The 13,780-nt window shown below is 45.0% G+C and overlaps 1 protein-coding gene across 2 annotated transcripts in view; it reads left to right on the forward strand.

Moving 5' to 3' along the window:
• The window catches only part of USP13 (ubiquitin specific peptidase 13), a 138,875-nt gene that overhangs the window by 62,259 nt on the left and 62,836 nt on the right, over positions 1 to 13,780 (forward strand). For both annotated transcript variants that reach the window (XM_075556080.1, XM_075556079.1), the window contains exons 5-6: positions 6,536 to 6,678; positions 7,486 to 7,670. In XM_075556080.1, the coding sequence (XP_075412195.1) occupies positions 6,536 to 6,678; positions 7,486 to 7,670 (328 nt within the window). The remainder of the gene's footprint in view (positions 1 to 6,535; positions 6,679 to 7,485; positions 7,671 to 13,780) is intronic.

Below are 13,780 nucleotides of genomic sequence, written 5' to 3' on the forward strand. Positions count from 1 at the left end.
TGTGGGCTTTGTTGCTTCTTAGCTAGATGGCTGCTTGTTTATCTTCAAGCCTTCAAGCCCTTAAGACCCCAGATGCTATATCTTTTGATAGCTGGGCACCATCAGCTTTCTCCAGCACATTTGCTTATGTACCTGCTTTGTTTTCAGCGATCGTCGGGAAGGTGAGCATCATGGAATGCCGTGTTAATAGAAAAAAGTGTTCTTGTGTTGAGGGAGTACTTGAGTCGAGGCTCAATGTCCATCTGCTACCTTAATACTAAACCTATCAATATATGTAGGTAGATCCATTTCCCCATCGTCATATATAAATATGTTTATATATGTACATGCCTGTATTTAGACCTCTATGAATGACCTTTTCCTTCTAGTTCTTTCCTCTACTTTATTTTATTTTCCTCTTCTCCCACTATCATGTACAGCCGTCATTTGGGTTTCAGTGATTCCTCTCAGTTACATTACTCTTCATCAAGCCCTACAAGACCTCTTTCTCCCTCCTTACCATTGATTTTAGATTACTTGTTGTTCCCTTGTCCCTGGGTTTGTTAACACCCACTTCCTTTCCGCAGCATCCCACTCTTCCATGTACCCCCCAAAATCATCAGTCCAATTGTTTCTCCTCCAGATTGTTTATCCTGCCTATCTCTTCTAGATAGACATGCAGAGATAATAATATGCACAAAAAACAAGAAAGAGCAAAACAAAGCAACAAAAGAAAACAAGAACGATTAAAAACTGACCCAAAAAAAGAGAAAAGCCTATAAATAGTTCAAGGTCTGTTTTTTGACCTTTAAGAGTGTTTTGCCATTGAGTCTGATGGAGTGCCATGCCCTGGCCCCAAAGTCTATTTTCGGTGTTTCCTAGGACTTCATTGCTCTGCCCCTCTTGCTGTTCTGTTGCACGCCCTTAGTGTTTCACCTTGGTGTGGTGGGGTCAGATTGGGCACAATTCCCACACTGTGTCTCCAGTGTTGTTCTCTATAGCACTATGGGTCAGTGAGGGATGTCGTGTCTTGTGGTGGGGCCAGCCCTCCTGTCCTCTCTGTGCGTTGGCTGCTCTGAGCAGGAATGTCATCCTCAGGACGTGGTGGGGCCAGGATGTATTCTGCTCTCCCTCTCTCACCCTTCATTTGCTCCTGTCCCTCTCCCTGAGCTGTAGCTTCAGTGCTGTCCTCTGAAGTGAATTCTTCTGGGGGTGGGGGTGTCTATGTAGTTTTGATTGGGGCCAGCCCCTAAGAGAATGTTGTAAAAATTTTTAAGAACCCAGAAAGAATTGTTTGGAAGGTGAACTGTGGAGAAGGAAGGAAAGCCTGGATTTATTGGACAGAATTTATCTACATAAAAGATGCTAACCCCTTTCTATTCTTTTTATGCTTTAGCTACAGTTTTAGTATTGATAATAATAATTTTTAAAATCCCCCAAACTTTTAAATAGCAAAAAAATATTGAGCTCCCAGACCCAACCAGTTCATTTTTTGGTAATCTGCGTTTCCTAGCCATGGAACATTTCAGTGTCAGGTAGTAACTGTACAGACGGTACCAGAATATGAAGCTGCCGATCAGGGATGTGAAGTTCACAGATGCCTAGGCTTTTGGGCTCTGCACATTTCTTAGAGCCTGAAATTCAGCACTCTCATTTTGGAAATCAGGAACCTGAGCAGTGGTGTGTTCATGGCTCTCTGCTTTGTGGTGTTTGCTGAGTTCCATGGTGTAAAACTCCCATCATGACCAGTCTCAAGCTGCCACTGTAACATCATTGCCTGTGGTGTTGAGAAGACATGTGCCATCATGCGGCATTATATTAGCATTTCCACAATTCAGATAACAGAAAAGTAAATCACACTGTGTTTGGTGCTCCTGTTCTACCTCCTAGTTCATTGTGTAGTGCCTGGAGTCTGAGAAGCTGGCAAGTGGCCACCCTAGGCATGGTACTTAGTCTCTGTTAGGTGGAGCAACAGAAGAAGAAGGAAAGTCAGGAATGGGAGGCGGAAATGGAATGCGGGCTCATTGCCACCATGAACAACAGCTTTCTTTGCCAAGAGACCCGAGGAACTGGATGGTGCCTGGTTGCTGTTAATGAGCTTTATAATGGAAGATTCTGTAGGGGGAAATCACGGAATAGAGGTTTCAAATTCTCATGTACTCCAGACTTTCTGGAGCCACGAAGGTTAGATGAACCTCTGAGATCATGTTTAAATCTTAAACCCAAAATATCCCCTGGAAGTCTTCCTACAACCAAACAATAGTTCAGTTTAACTGGCACAAGATGCCTGGAACATTCTATTCTTTTAAAGGCTTATCTACATGGAATTAAACTGACGAACAGCAACTACCAAGATTAGATGGGAAACTTAGGGGACAGTGAGGTCATGTTAATGGGAGAAAATTGACTCATTAAAGGAGGATGAGTAGGTAATCAGTGCCACTGAGATGAATATGCAGAAAAGGTTAAATTAGTGTATGTTCTACTTGTGTATTCTCAATAAAGATAAATAATCCCAAGCACACCGAATAGTGATAAGATGTAGTAAAACAGGTAGAAAGTGATGGTTTTGAAGGTATTTACTACCTTTAAAATTTATTTTCTTTGATTTTACTTTTATATAATTTAATTTTTTATAATGACTGTGCATAACAGCCATCAGACAAAAATTTTAAAAAATGGAATCGATGCTCTGGTGAACTGGTTGGAGCTGGCTCAGGCACATCATTGAGCTTGAGGCTTCCTTCCAGAGACCTGGGCTAGAGCCAAGATTGCTTCCAAGGTTCTTCACCGATTTCAAGTAACAAATCCAGGGAAGGATACTTGACAGTGTGATTATAGGATGATTGATCATGACTTTCAGTCATGACTCGCTGAAGTGATTTTAGGAGATTTTCAGAGAACACTAGATCAGGGCTTCCCAGTGCCCCAGAAGTACGGGAGCATCGTGCTGGGTGCCACCAGGAAGGAGTAGCAAAGGAAAGAGGGCACCCAGTATCTGAACCTTGATCAAAATTACTGTGCCTTGTAAGCCAGAGCACAAAATAGGCCTATCAGCGGTAGAGACCGGGTGGTGGTGGCTAGGGGTACAATCAGGTCATCAATAAAATGGACAAGAGATTGGATCAGGCCAGCTTAAAAACACAAGGATGCTGTACCCAGAGTGCAGACGGCTGCGTGGCTCAAATCCATCATATCTGGAATGGGCTTTTGTTGAACTCAGTCCTTTCTCTAGGAGCACTGCAGGAAGGGCGTGGGAAATACATTTCACGTAATTCAAAAGAAAGGCTAATGTTTACCCCAGCACCTGTGAGAGAAAAACGAGAATATCCTCTAAAAGGTTTACCTATAGTTATAAATGCCAGGTCCATCACAGATTGAGCATACTCTTTCTGAAGCCAGGATGTCCTCTTTTTTCCTGCCCCGTGCAATGGGATCAGTTGGTGGTGCTGAGTATAACCACGGGGAGATTTTAGTCAGGGAACGATGGGATCGAACTTTCAAAGCCTGGGCCCCTATCAGCAGGGAGTTCTGGTCCTCGTCACTTTCAGCAAGCAAGGTTGTGTCGTCTGCATGTTGCAGGTTGTAAAGAAGACCCAAATCCTCACCCTGGACTAGTGGGAACATGTTTAGTGGAGAAATGGTTGAAGTTGTCAAGGATTTTTCTTTAGTTGGATCCACAATCAGTTCTCGGGGAAGCAGCAGCCAAGATCAAAAGAGGTACTGCTTAGATAAATCTGCTGCATAAGACCCCTTCAGAATATTGAAAAGAAAGGGTGTTATTTTGAGGATGAGCGTGTGCCTGACCCAAGCCATGTATTTTCCATGACCTCATATGCATGTGAAAGTAGGACGTTGACTAAGGAAGACCGAAGAGGAATAGGTACATTTGAATGGTAAGGGCAAAGACTACTGAAAGTACTAATGACTGCTAAGGAAACAAGCCGATCAGTCTTGGAATAAGTACAGTCAGAGTCCCCTTGGAGGCAAGGATGGTGAGACTTTGTTTTACACACTTTGGACATCTTGTCAGGAGAGGCCAGTCCCTGAAAAAGGTCATCATGCTTGGTAAGGTGGGAACTCACTCATTGGCATTGAGTCAGTGCTGACTGAGAGCGACTCCCTGTCGATTTCTGAGACTACGTGTTTACGGGACTAGAAAGTCCAGTCTTTCTCCCATGGAGCTACTGGTGCTTCCAATTGCCACCTGTGCAGCCTGCAGCCCAACACGTGATCTCTACCCCTCCAGGCCTCCCTGGTAAAGGGGAGGGGCAGTAAAAAAGAGGAAGGCCCTCAGCGCGATGGATTGACACACTGACTACATCAGTGGGGTCAGGCATAGGGATGAGGATGCAGGACGGCAGCGTTTTGTTCAGTCGTGCATAGGATCACCGTGAGTTTGGACAATAACAACAACAACAATTTTCAAAGCAGATCCCTCTGACTGCTGAGCAGGGAAAAGACAGATGGGAAAACAACTGCAAGGAGGCTGTTGTGTACCCATCCCAGAGAGCCACGATGGAGGTGGGGATTAGGGTGCAGTTGACATGGAGTTTATGGCAAATACATTTTGGGTGTAGAACTGATAGCTTTTGCTAACGGACTGGATGCACTTGGATGGTGGGTGAGAGAACTGCTTTCATTGCCTCTCCGAGAGTTCTAGTGTCACCTCTCCTCAGTGCTACCCAGGGGTATACATCGTGTACGAAGTGCAGCTAATTGTGCAGTATAATAGCGACCTGGAACATAGGTCTGTAAGAACGATTCGCTGGTTTCTGTGATGTTCACAGAGTTGGGCATACATCACCAAAATACATGGGGGGGGGGTTAGTTCATTATCCCATAACCTATACTCCATCACTACTGTCCTCCAACTTCTACCGGGTCGGCCCCAGGCAACCACTTATGTGTTTGTTTGTTTTTTTTGGTCTCTGTGCTAGTCTGGGTACTTTAGAGAAACAAATCCATAGAAACTCATGTATAAGAGAGAGTTTTATAAAAAGGTTAACTTTGCATCAAGAAAACATCTCAACCCAGTGCTGCCCAAGCCCACAAGTCCAGCATTAACCCATATGTCCAACACCAATCCATAAAAGTCTTCCATCTCACAAAATGGATGCAATGATGCTGATTGCAGGAGGAAAGCCGACTCAGTGAATGTGTAAGCATCTCAGCGCTGGCAGGGGTCTCCACACGGCTGCTCCAGCACCCAGGGCTGCATCGAGGCAGGTCCATGTGGCTTCTCCTCAGGGATGTCTGCAGGAAGTGAGCCCCAGCAACTAAAGCAGGGAACTGGCCAAGGCAGCTTCACCCTGGTCCGACCATCCAAAAGCAAGAGACCTGAGAACTAGACAGGCAAGGCTCACTGAGCCATTTATCCTTCTGCCCTTCAATTAACCCCACATGTGTTTATCGGCCAGGTTGGCACAATAAACTAACTCGGTCTCTATGGATTTGTTTATTCTGGACATTTCATATAAAGAAAATAAATATGACATGTACTTCTTTGCGACTGTGACTAACTTTGCTGGCTAAGCATAGTGTTTTTAAGAGTAATTCAATAGTTCATGCATTTTTAATGGCTGTATAATATTCCAGTAAGTGGCCATTTAATTTTTCCATGTCACTGTTAATGGGCATTTGGGTTGTTTCGCTCCATAATAATTCAGTGTTCACTGAATAGTTTTGTGCATGTTTTTACATAGATGTACATTTTCATTTCTTTTGGACAGATACCCAGGAGTAGAATTGCTGGGCCACCTGGTGACTCTGTTTACCTGATGGAGGAACCATCAGAATGTTTTCCAAAGTGGATGCAGCCACCAGACTATGTTTTTATGAACAGTTAGAAAAAAGCTTTATCATTAAGTAAAGAGCAAATGTAATGCCAGGCATACTGCCAGCGTCAATTTGGGCCTGGGAGGCGGCAGGGAGACTGCCTTTTCCCTTCTCCTGTGGTCTCTTGCTGCCAAGCTGGACATCACAGATTTGTGTATGATGTAGTCTGACCTGGCACCAAGAACACCTATGTGTGTCCCTGCTCAGGGTCACATTGGCATCAGATTAAGCAGGGGAGCCATGATGCTCACATTCCTTGACCACATGCCATCGTGTGATGAGCTGAAGGCATTAGATGTCTGGGTGTACATTTGTTAGCAGAAACCACACTGCTTGGGTAAATTCTAGGCATTCCCATACTTAATTTAACCCCTATAACTTGGTCCCCTTCTGCTCCCCGCTGTCCCTCTCCAGCTTGCTCAGAGATAGGTATTGTTGAATACGACCCCTGGGTGTGAGTTGACAAGCCAGTGGTCAGATTGGTTCCTTGCTGTTTGAGGTCATCAATACTACAAACTAGGCTGAGGCCCACACCTAGCTCAGCCCAGTGGGGGAAGGTACACCTGCCCAAAAGCCAGGTTCCCTACCCTGGCGGTAATTGTTCTGTTGGATTTTCCTTGAATTCGGCGGTATTTATTCATAGAGTTTAAATTCCCTGTGTAGAAACTGCTGTCCTCTCAGACTGCATTTGCCTGTCGTGTCTGTGTTTGTCTTTTAGGTAACGATCGCCTGTGATGCGGTCCTCAGCTCCAAATCTCCATACCGAAAGCAAGACCCAGACACGTGGGAGAACGAACTGCCAGTGTCCAAATACGCCAACAACCTCACCCAGCTGGACAATGGAGTCAGGATTCCTCCAAGGTGAGTGTCAGATAGAGCCGCGAAACTTGCCCCTAACCCAGTCACAGGAATCATGGCTTCTCTGCCTTTTTCAGCTCTGTAATTGCTCATAATTTTGTACCAGACGCTGTCTAGGACCAGCTCGTCCCCTCTAAGCCCGTCTCTAAGCTGGCTTCCAGTTGCACGCACCTGCAATTCCCTGCCTGATGGCTTTGCAGGCGCCTGAGTTATGCCCACTGCCCCGTCCAGGAACAGCCATGAGCCAGTGGCTGGTAGAGTGGGTGCATAGATAGACACCCCAGCCTCACTGCCCCTCAGGTGGCCTAACGATCTTCTGAGGGTCCCCGGCTGCACGGAGCTCAAGTTGCCCGTAGTGAGTGGGCTGCTGCTCGTTTATGTAGTCTGTGCAGACTCCTTTCTTGGCCCTGCCTCCCTTCCCCACGCCCCTGTGGTGCTCCTGGGGTCACCTCCCCAACAAACCATTGTCATCCAGACCCTTGAGTCTGTGTGTAGGGGAACCCAGTTGATAATCTTTTGGTCAATAGGTTTTAGCCAAAGCCTACTGGCATGCTCTTCGCCAGCAGTGCCTGCTCTCAGATGCTGGTGTGGTTCTCAGGCAGGTCTGAGAGGGAAGAGAGTCTAGGAAGCTCTGCTTGGGGATGGGAGAGAGTTAGGTTTTAAAGGGAGCTTGCCACCAGACTCTTGTTTTTCCACTGGGATGCCTGGCTTGAGAAAGTCTGTTCTTTAAACCAATTTGAATTCGAGATGTTAATTTTCTTATCTTGCCTTGCCTTCTGGCTCCGGAACTGCTCGCCAATGATTTGCCAGTGGTTGGAAGTGTGCCATGTGTGACCTGCGGGAAAACCTGTGGCTGAATCTGACAGACGGCTCCGTCCTGTGTGGGAAGTGGTTCTTCGACAGCTCCGGGGGCAACGGGCATGCACTGGAGCATTACAGAGGCATGGGCTACCCGCTGGCTGTGAAACTGGGAACCATCACTCCCGATGGGGCAGGTCAGTGTGCCTTCAACCCACTGGGGGCGGGAGGGGGTGTGCTTTGAACCCTGACCCTTTGTCCTATGAGCTGTGTGAGTTGTGAGCTCGGATCCCTCCCCTTGAGGATGATCACGGTGCCTCACTCAGAATGTGCATCAAACTTTCAGCCCGGTTCACCCAGAAGCATCTCCAGAATGAGTGCTCTTGTTCTTACTGTAGCAAACGCAGACTCGGAGGAAAGCGGGAAACAGGGCTTCCGGGAAGGTGCACAGCCACCTCCCCATCAGAGCAGCAGGAGGAAACCCTGGAATTGGAGGGGGCTAGCCTCATTTTAGAAAACACTGGCTCGGTTCTGGGCAAGATGACTTATGAAAGATACTGTGTTGAGTCCCTGAAATCCTTTGTTAGGGGTGGCGTTTATGAGCAGGAAGGGTTCGCATGGTTTCCTGTTTGTCAGCTTCAGAATCTGGTCTGGTTTTTAAATTTCTATGTTTTCTTTTCCTCTCAAAATGCGCTCCAGAATATTAACTTTTGGCGGGCTAGTGCAGCTAGTTCTGGTACTGTTTTGGGAGGGGAAAGGGGCCTAATATCAGGGTCTGTATTAAGAAATGTGAGCACGAGACAGGCCACAGGCTGCTCTGGTTATAAGAACATATCTGCTGACATCAATGAAGACATTCACTAAGCAGTCCTCTGGACCAACACACCGGCCAGCTTCTCCATTCTACCTGCTGTAGTTTATGTCCCTTTTTTGCCTTAAGCTAAGATGATTGTAGGAGATATATAAACACATCTGTCATCTTCCTTTTTTTCTTCTTCTCCTCTGTTTCTGTGGCTGAATTAGCCAGCCTCGGAGTGAACTGATCAAATATTTCCATGGTCAACGATACTCTTATCACCAACCCTTGCTTTTCCTTCAAACTGGTCTAGTCTCAGTTTTGTAGTCGGGGCCTGCTGCAGTCACGCGAGGACTCATTGTTCGCACATTTTGGAGTATTTTCCTGCATCAGGATTGAGTGGAGTTTTCAGTCCTGCGAGGAAAGTAGCTGCAAGAGTTGCAGATGCTGGAAGCAAGCATGTTCTCCCAAAGGAAGCAATTCCCTATGCGAGCCAGGTCTCAGCCGAAGTCTCCCAGGAGATGAAGACAAAGTTCAGGACGCACGGTTGGACGAAGAGTTACAGCTCGGCGTTTATACAGCATGGCAGTCAGTGCTGCCATGGGCCTGTGGGACCAGGCCTTCTCCTTTCGTTTGAGGAGGCTCCAGAGAGAAAGGTTTGTAATGTGGACGTCCTGTGAGATAAAATCACCAGGGAAGAGGACCCCCGAATGCAGTACTTTCTGTGCTCTCTTACATGGTGTTCTTATTGGAATTGTAATTGGCAATTCCGTTCGCAACACAACCTGTCCAGTGCCATAACTTTATGCTCATGATTTCATTTTTATGTGTTTTCAATAAATCTGAAGGTAGGGATGACATCTTACTCATCTTTGAACTCCGTATAAAACTTTACACATAATAGGCACATACTTTTGTTGCATTAACCAGCTGCAAGATGGGCATTTAAATCATTAGATTAGACTTTTTAACCCATGCTACAAATAAAGTCCAAGGTTAGTTTTATTCTCTGTGCAGGTTTAATTTTTCAGGGCCCTGGTGGTATAGTGTGTTAAACATAGGACTGTTAGCTGTAAGGTTGACGGTTCAAACCCACCAGCCGCTACATGGGAGAGGGATGAGGCTGTCTGCTCCCATGAAGGTTTACCATCTTGGAAACCCTCAAGAGCAATTTTAATTTGCTGAATGGGGTCGCTACGAATGCGAATTGAATCTATGAGAATGGGTTTGCCTTTTGTTGTTGTTGTTTATTCCCCTAGTGGGAAATTTATTTTCAAACTGCTGTCTAGAATAAAGCTTAAAACACTTGGCAACCTATGTACAAATGTGCCTGACACATGGCTGTATGGATCATTAGAAGAGCTGAAAGAGCCCCCCATAAAATTTTTTTTTGAAAGTGAGAAAGAGAAGCTTCCTTTATACAAGAACCAGATGTTCATTTTAACGTATTTAGAAAATAAGATACAGAATTAAAATTAAAAAAACAGTGTAATAATACTACCCTTCAGACAAATCACTGCTAGCAATTTAAGCATGTTCATTCAGTCTTTTTCTTTTTAAAAACTTTAGTCAGTTTTAAGCATATACACACACAAGATGCATTTTAACGACAATTGCATGATACTTTGCATAATGTTTTAATCCTATTTCTCGATTTAACATTACATCACATTTTTTTATGTCGTTAAATAGTCCTCAGTATCCCATAATAATTCCATAACATGCACAGTTTTGCGGCGTGATCCTTTCTTTCACTGGGACAGCGGTTCTCAACCTGTGGGTTGTGACTCCTTTGGGGGGTGGAAAGACCCTTTCACAGGGGTCCCCTAAGACCATCGGAAAACACATTTCTGATGGTCTTAGGAACTGAGATATCGCTCCTCTATCTGTCTCCAGGTGGGTCTGCCTACATGCAGATATGCCCACATATGAGTACCTGGTGTGAAGACTGTTACCCAGGCTACACCATGCTTCAAGACACAATTTCATTGATTTGTCATTAGAAATAAGTATTTCACAATATAGAATTACATGTTGTTTTTGTGATGAATCACTATGCTTTCATTATGTTCAATTTGTCATCATGAAAATACATCCTGCATATCGGATATTTACATGACGATTCACAACAGTAGCAAAATGACAGTGAAGAAGTAGCAAGGAAGACAATGTTATGGTTGGGGGCGGTCACCGCAACACGAGGAACCATGTTAAAGGGTCGCGGCATTAGGAAGGTTGAGAACCACTGCTCTAGGAGATTCCCACAATAAAGAGTTGACCCTTTTTAAGGTTCAGGGCCTGAGTTTCTCCTTATAACAGTCGTAATCATTTACATTAACAACAATGGAGTGTGAAAGTACCCATTTAACAACCCTTAAATACTTTGGATATTAAAACTAAAAACAAAAACAAACACCTCTCCCCCCCCCCCCCCCCGCAAATCTGATTGGGTGAAAAATTGCATCCTGTAAACATTTGCTTTACTAGTGAGGCTGAATATTATTTGTAGTCCTTTGGAATATTTTTAGATCTTCTTGCTACCTACTTTATCAGCTGATTGGTTAGTGGATTTTGTATGTTTGTTTCTTATTGATTTTAAGCATTCTTTACCTATGAAGATATCTTTACAAATGTAAATTTATATATATCTAAATCTAAATAGATATAGGTAAATTTATGTATATACGCATTGTTTGGTTAAGAGGGAGAGCTTTTCAAGTTCTCAGTATGTAATTGAGAGTGTTTGAGTGATTAGTCCTGTTTTAATTATAGAAAGAATAAAACATTGGGTAGTAGTGTTGCAGATCATGTAGCTTGTAATCAAGGTTCTTCAATTCATTTCGATGAAAGAATGGTCTCTTTTTGAAAGAAGACCGAGACTTGATCCTAGCTGGTACAGCCCGTTGGGTTGGTTCTGACTGCCGTCAGCCCTGACAGAGTAGAACTTGCCCATAGGGGCAGCCCGCTACTTCTTCCTCCTATGTGCTGTGCATGGGTAGTTTTAATTCACATGATCATTTTCAGCTTAGTTATTTCATATTAACTGAAGGGCCGTATTAGTTCCGTTAGTTTCCTTGAATTTATTCATATACTGCTAGTTGTAACTTATTACTTACGTAGAAGCCAAATAAATTCATAGAGACATGACATGGTTTCCTTAAATTGCCACCGAGGGGCTATATGGGTGGCGAGGGGCTTTGTGGCTGCTGTGGCCGGGAAGTCAGGGGTTCACTCTGTGGAGATTGGGGTGGTATTCTTGGCAGGGTACCAGTGGGGGTCTCCTGGGGAGGGTATCGCTGCTGAGGTTTTGATTGTTCATGTGCGTCAGGCTGACTCAGGCTAATTGCATTTACAGAAATGAAGTCTCAGAGTCAGGGCACTTGTTAGCGTATAAAGGGAATGTAAACTGCCAGTCATCATGATGTTTATGTCGTCTTGATCAGTACATTCCTTCCCTGTGGAAACGGAATTATATTTAGAAGATTGCTTAGACAACCTGGAGTCCAAGAAGATAGTGGGCTCGGCTCTTGATTGGTTGGGTGACCTGATAATCCTGTTTGCCTTTACCCTGAGAAGGACATACCTGTAGTGACAAACTCCTACTCATCCTTACGGTCTCCACTGCTTCTAAGAAGCCTGGGTTCCTTCGGCTAAGCCAGTACAGCAGCATGAGCAGTACAAATGGGCCCCATATCAAATTCTCACCCCGGTCCCCATGGGGACAGCAACAAACAAACCAAGGAACAGATCACCACACACACACACACACACACACACACACAGACAAACTGTGGGAGGGCACATTGGTTTGTCAAAGCAAAACGGAATTTCTTGTTGCGGAAAGATGCCGGGAGGGGAGGGTGCACCCTCTCCCTGCTCCCCAACGGACATCGGTTTACCTTAGGCAATGGATGCTTCCATGTGTTGGATGGTCGTTGGAGTCTTTCACGGATGCTCAAGATAGTTAGGAAACTGCCCCTTCCACTGGCCCTGGCATCAATCCAGTGTTACCTGACCTTGGTCTTTCTTTAGTGCTTATCTTCAGCCCCGGCCTGGTGATGGGCGCTCCTGAGCTTCTCCCACACCTGGAGTTTGGATCCGGGCTTTGATACTTCATTCTGGCTGAGCGCTGCCTTAGGAGCCCTGGTGGTGTAGTGGCTAAACGTTGGGTTGTTAACCTCGAGGCCCATGGTTTGAAACCGCCAGCCATACCTTGGGAGAAAGATGAGACTTTCTATTCCCATCAAGAGTATCAAGAGCTACAGTCTTGGAAATTCACAGGGTCAGGTCTACTTGGCCCTCAGGGTTGCTGTGGGCTGGCGGTGACTCGATGGCAGCTAGGGTAGTTGTCGGAGTTTTTTTTTTTTTTTTTGCCTTGGCTTGTGCCTTTGCAGCATCGTGCAATGCTTCCTGCAAACAGTTTTCACTGGCCCTGTGGCTGTGTTTCATGGTGGTTCCCTAGTGACAGCAGGGCTGGGCACCACCATATCGCTAGCATCTACCATTGGCCTTTGCACGTAGTGGGTGTTCTTTGTGCATTAAGTGAATGGAGGAAGACACATCAACAAAGCTCGCTCCCCTGACTCACCCCCCTTTTGTCCCCTCTTTTCTGTCTTCTTTATTGCCTTGTTTTCCCTTTTATCTGTTTCCTTCCCTAACTACCATCTAGGTTTTATCTGGCCTAGGACGTATTTAAAAGAATATTTATTACAAGCCAACCTAATTCGTTTTTCACTTAGTCTTTAGTTTAATTGACTGCACAGTCTCATTTCTTCACTCTCTGTCTGGCTAGCTGGCACACTGGGAGAACCCTTGGTGAAGAAATGGGTTGGGTAGCAAGGTTAACACTCACCTGGAAAACAACCTTTCCTCTCTCTCTCTCTCTCTCTCTCTCTCTCTCTCTCTCTCTCTCTCTCTCTCTCTCTCTCTCTGACTGACTGCTGGTTGACCAGGAGTACGTGTTTTTCTCTCTCCACCTGACCTGGGAGAGCAGGCAGCAAAGCTGACTTCCTTGGTTTCGCTCTCATTTTCAACATTCAACTTTCAATGAGTGCAGGGACCCAGCTTTTCTCTTTAACAGTACATCCTCAGCATCTGTAGCTGTTTGGTGCTCAGGAAATATTTGGTGACTGGGAGACTCAGTGAGAGAGCGAGTCAGCTCACGTGGATGGACAAGAATGGGTGTTGGCATGCTCTCATCCTTACAACATATCATCCAACGGGATAATTTTAATCCTTGGGAATTACTCACCAAATATTATAATACATTTGAAAGAGTAATAGAAAAACAAACCAAAAAGAAAGATGATGGATAAGCTCCCTGTTTAGAAACAGCAAATGATTCATTTCTATGTGGATACTATTCCTTACAGATGCTCGGTCTTCGTTTTGACCCAGTCTTCAATTCAGCCTCCATATCTGCTCCCTGCCTTACAAAAAAAAAGTTGGAACTATTTCCTAACTTATCACATCTGTGGGTTATTCATGTTCCATACATTTTCTTTTTTAAAT

Source organism: Tenrec ecaudatus, chromosome 8, assembly GCF_050624435.1.
Source record: "Tenrec ecaudatus isolate mTenEca1 chromosome 8, mTenEca1.hap1, whole genome shotgun sequence".
In the NCBI taxonomy this organism is placed as follows: domain Eukaryota; kingdom Metazoa; phylum Chordata; class Mammalia; order Afrosoricida; family Tenrecidae; genus Tenrec; species Tenrec ecaudatus.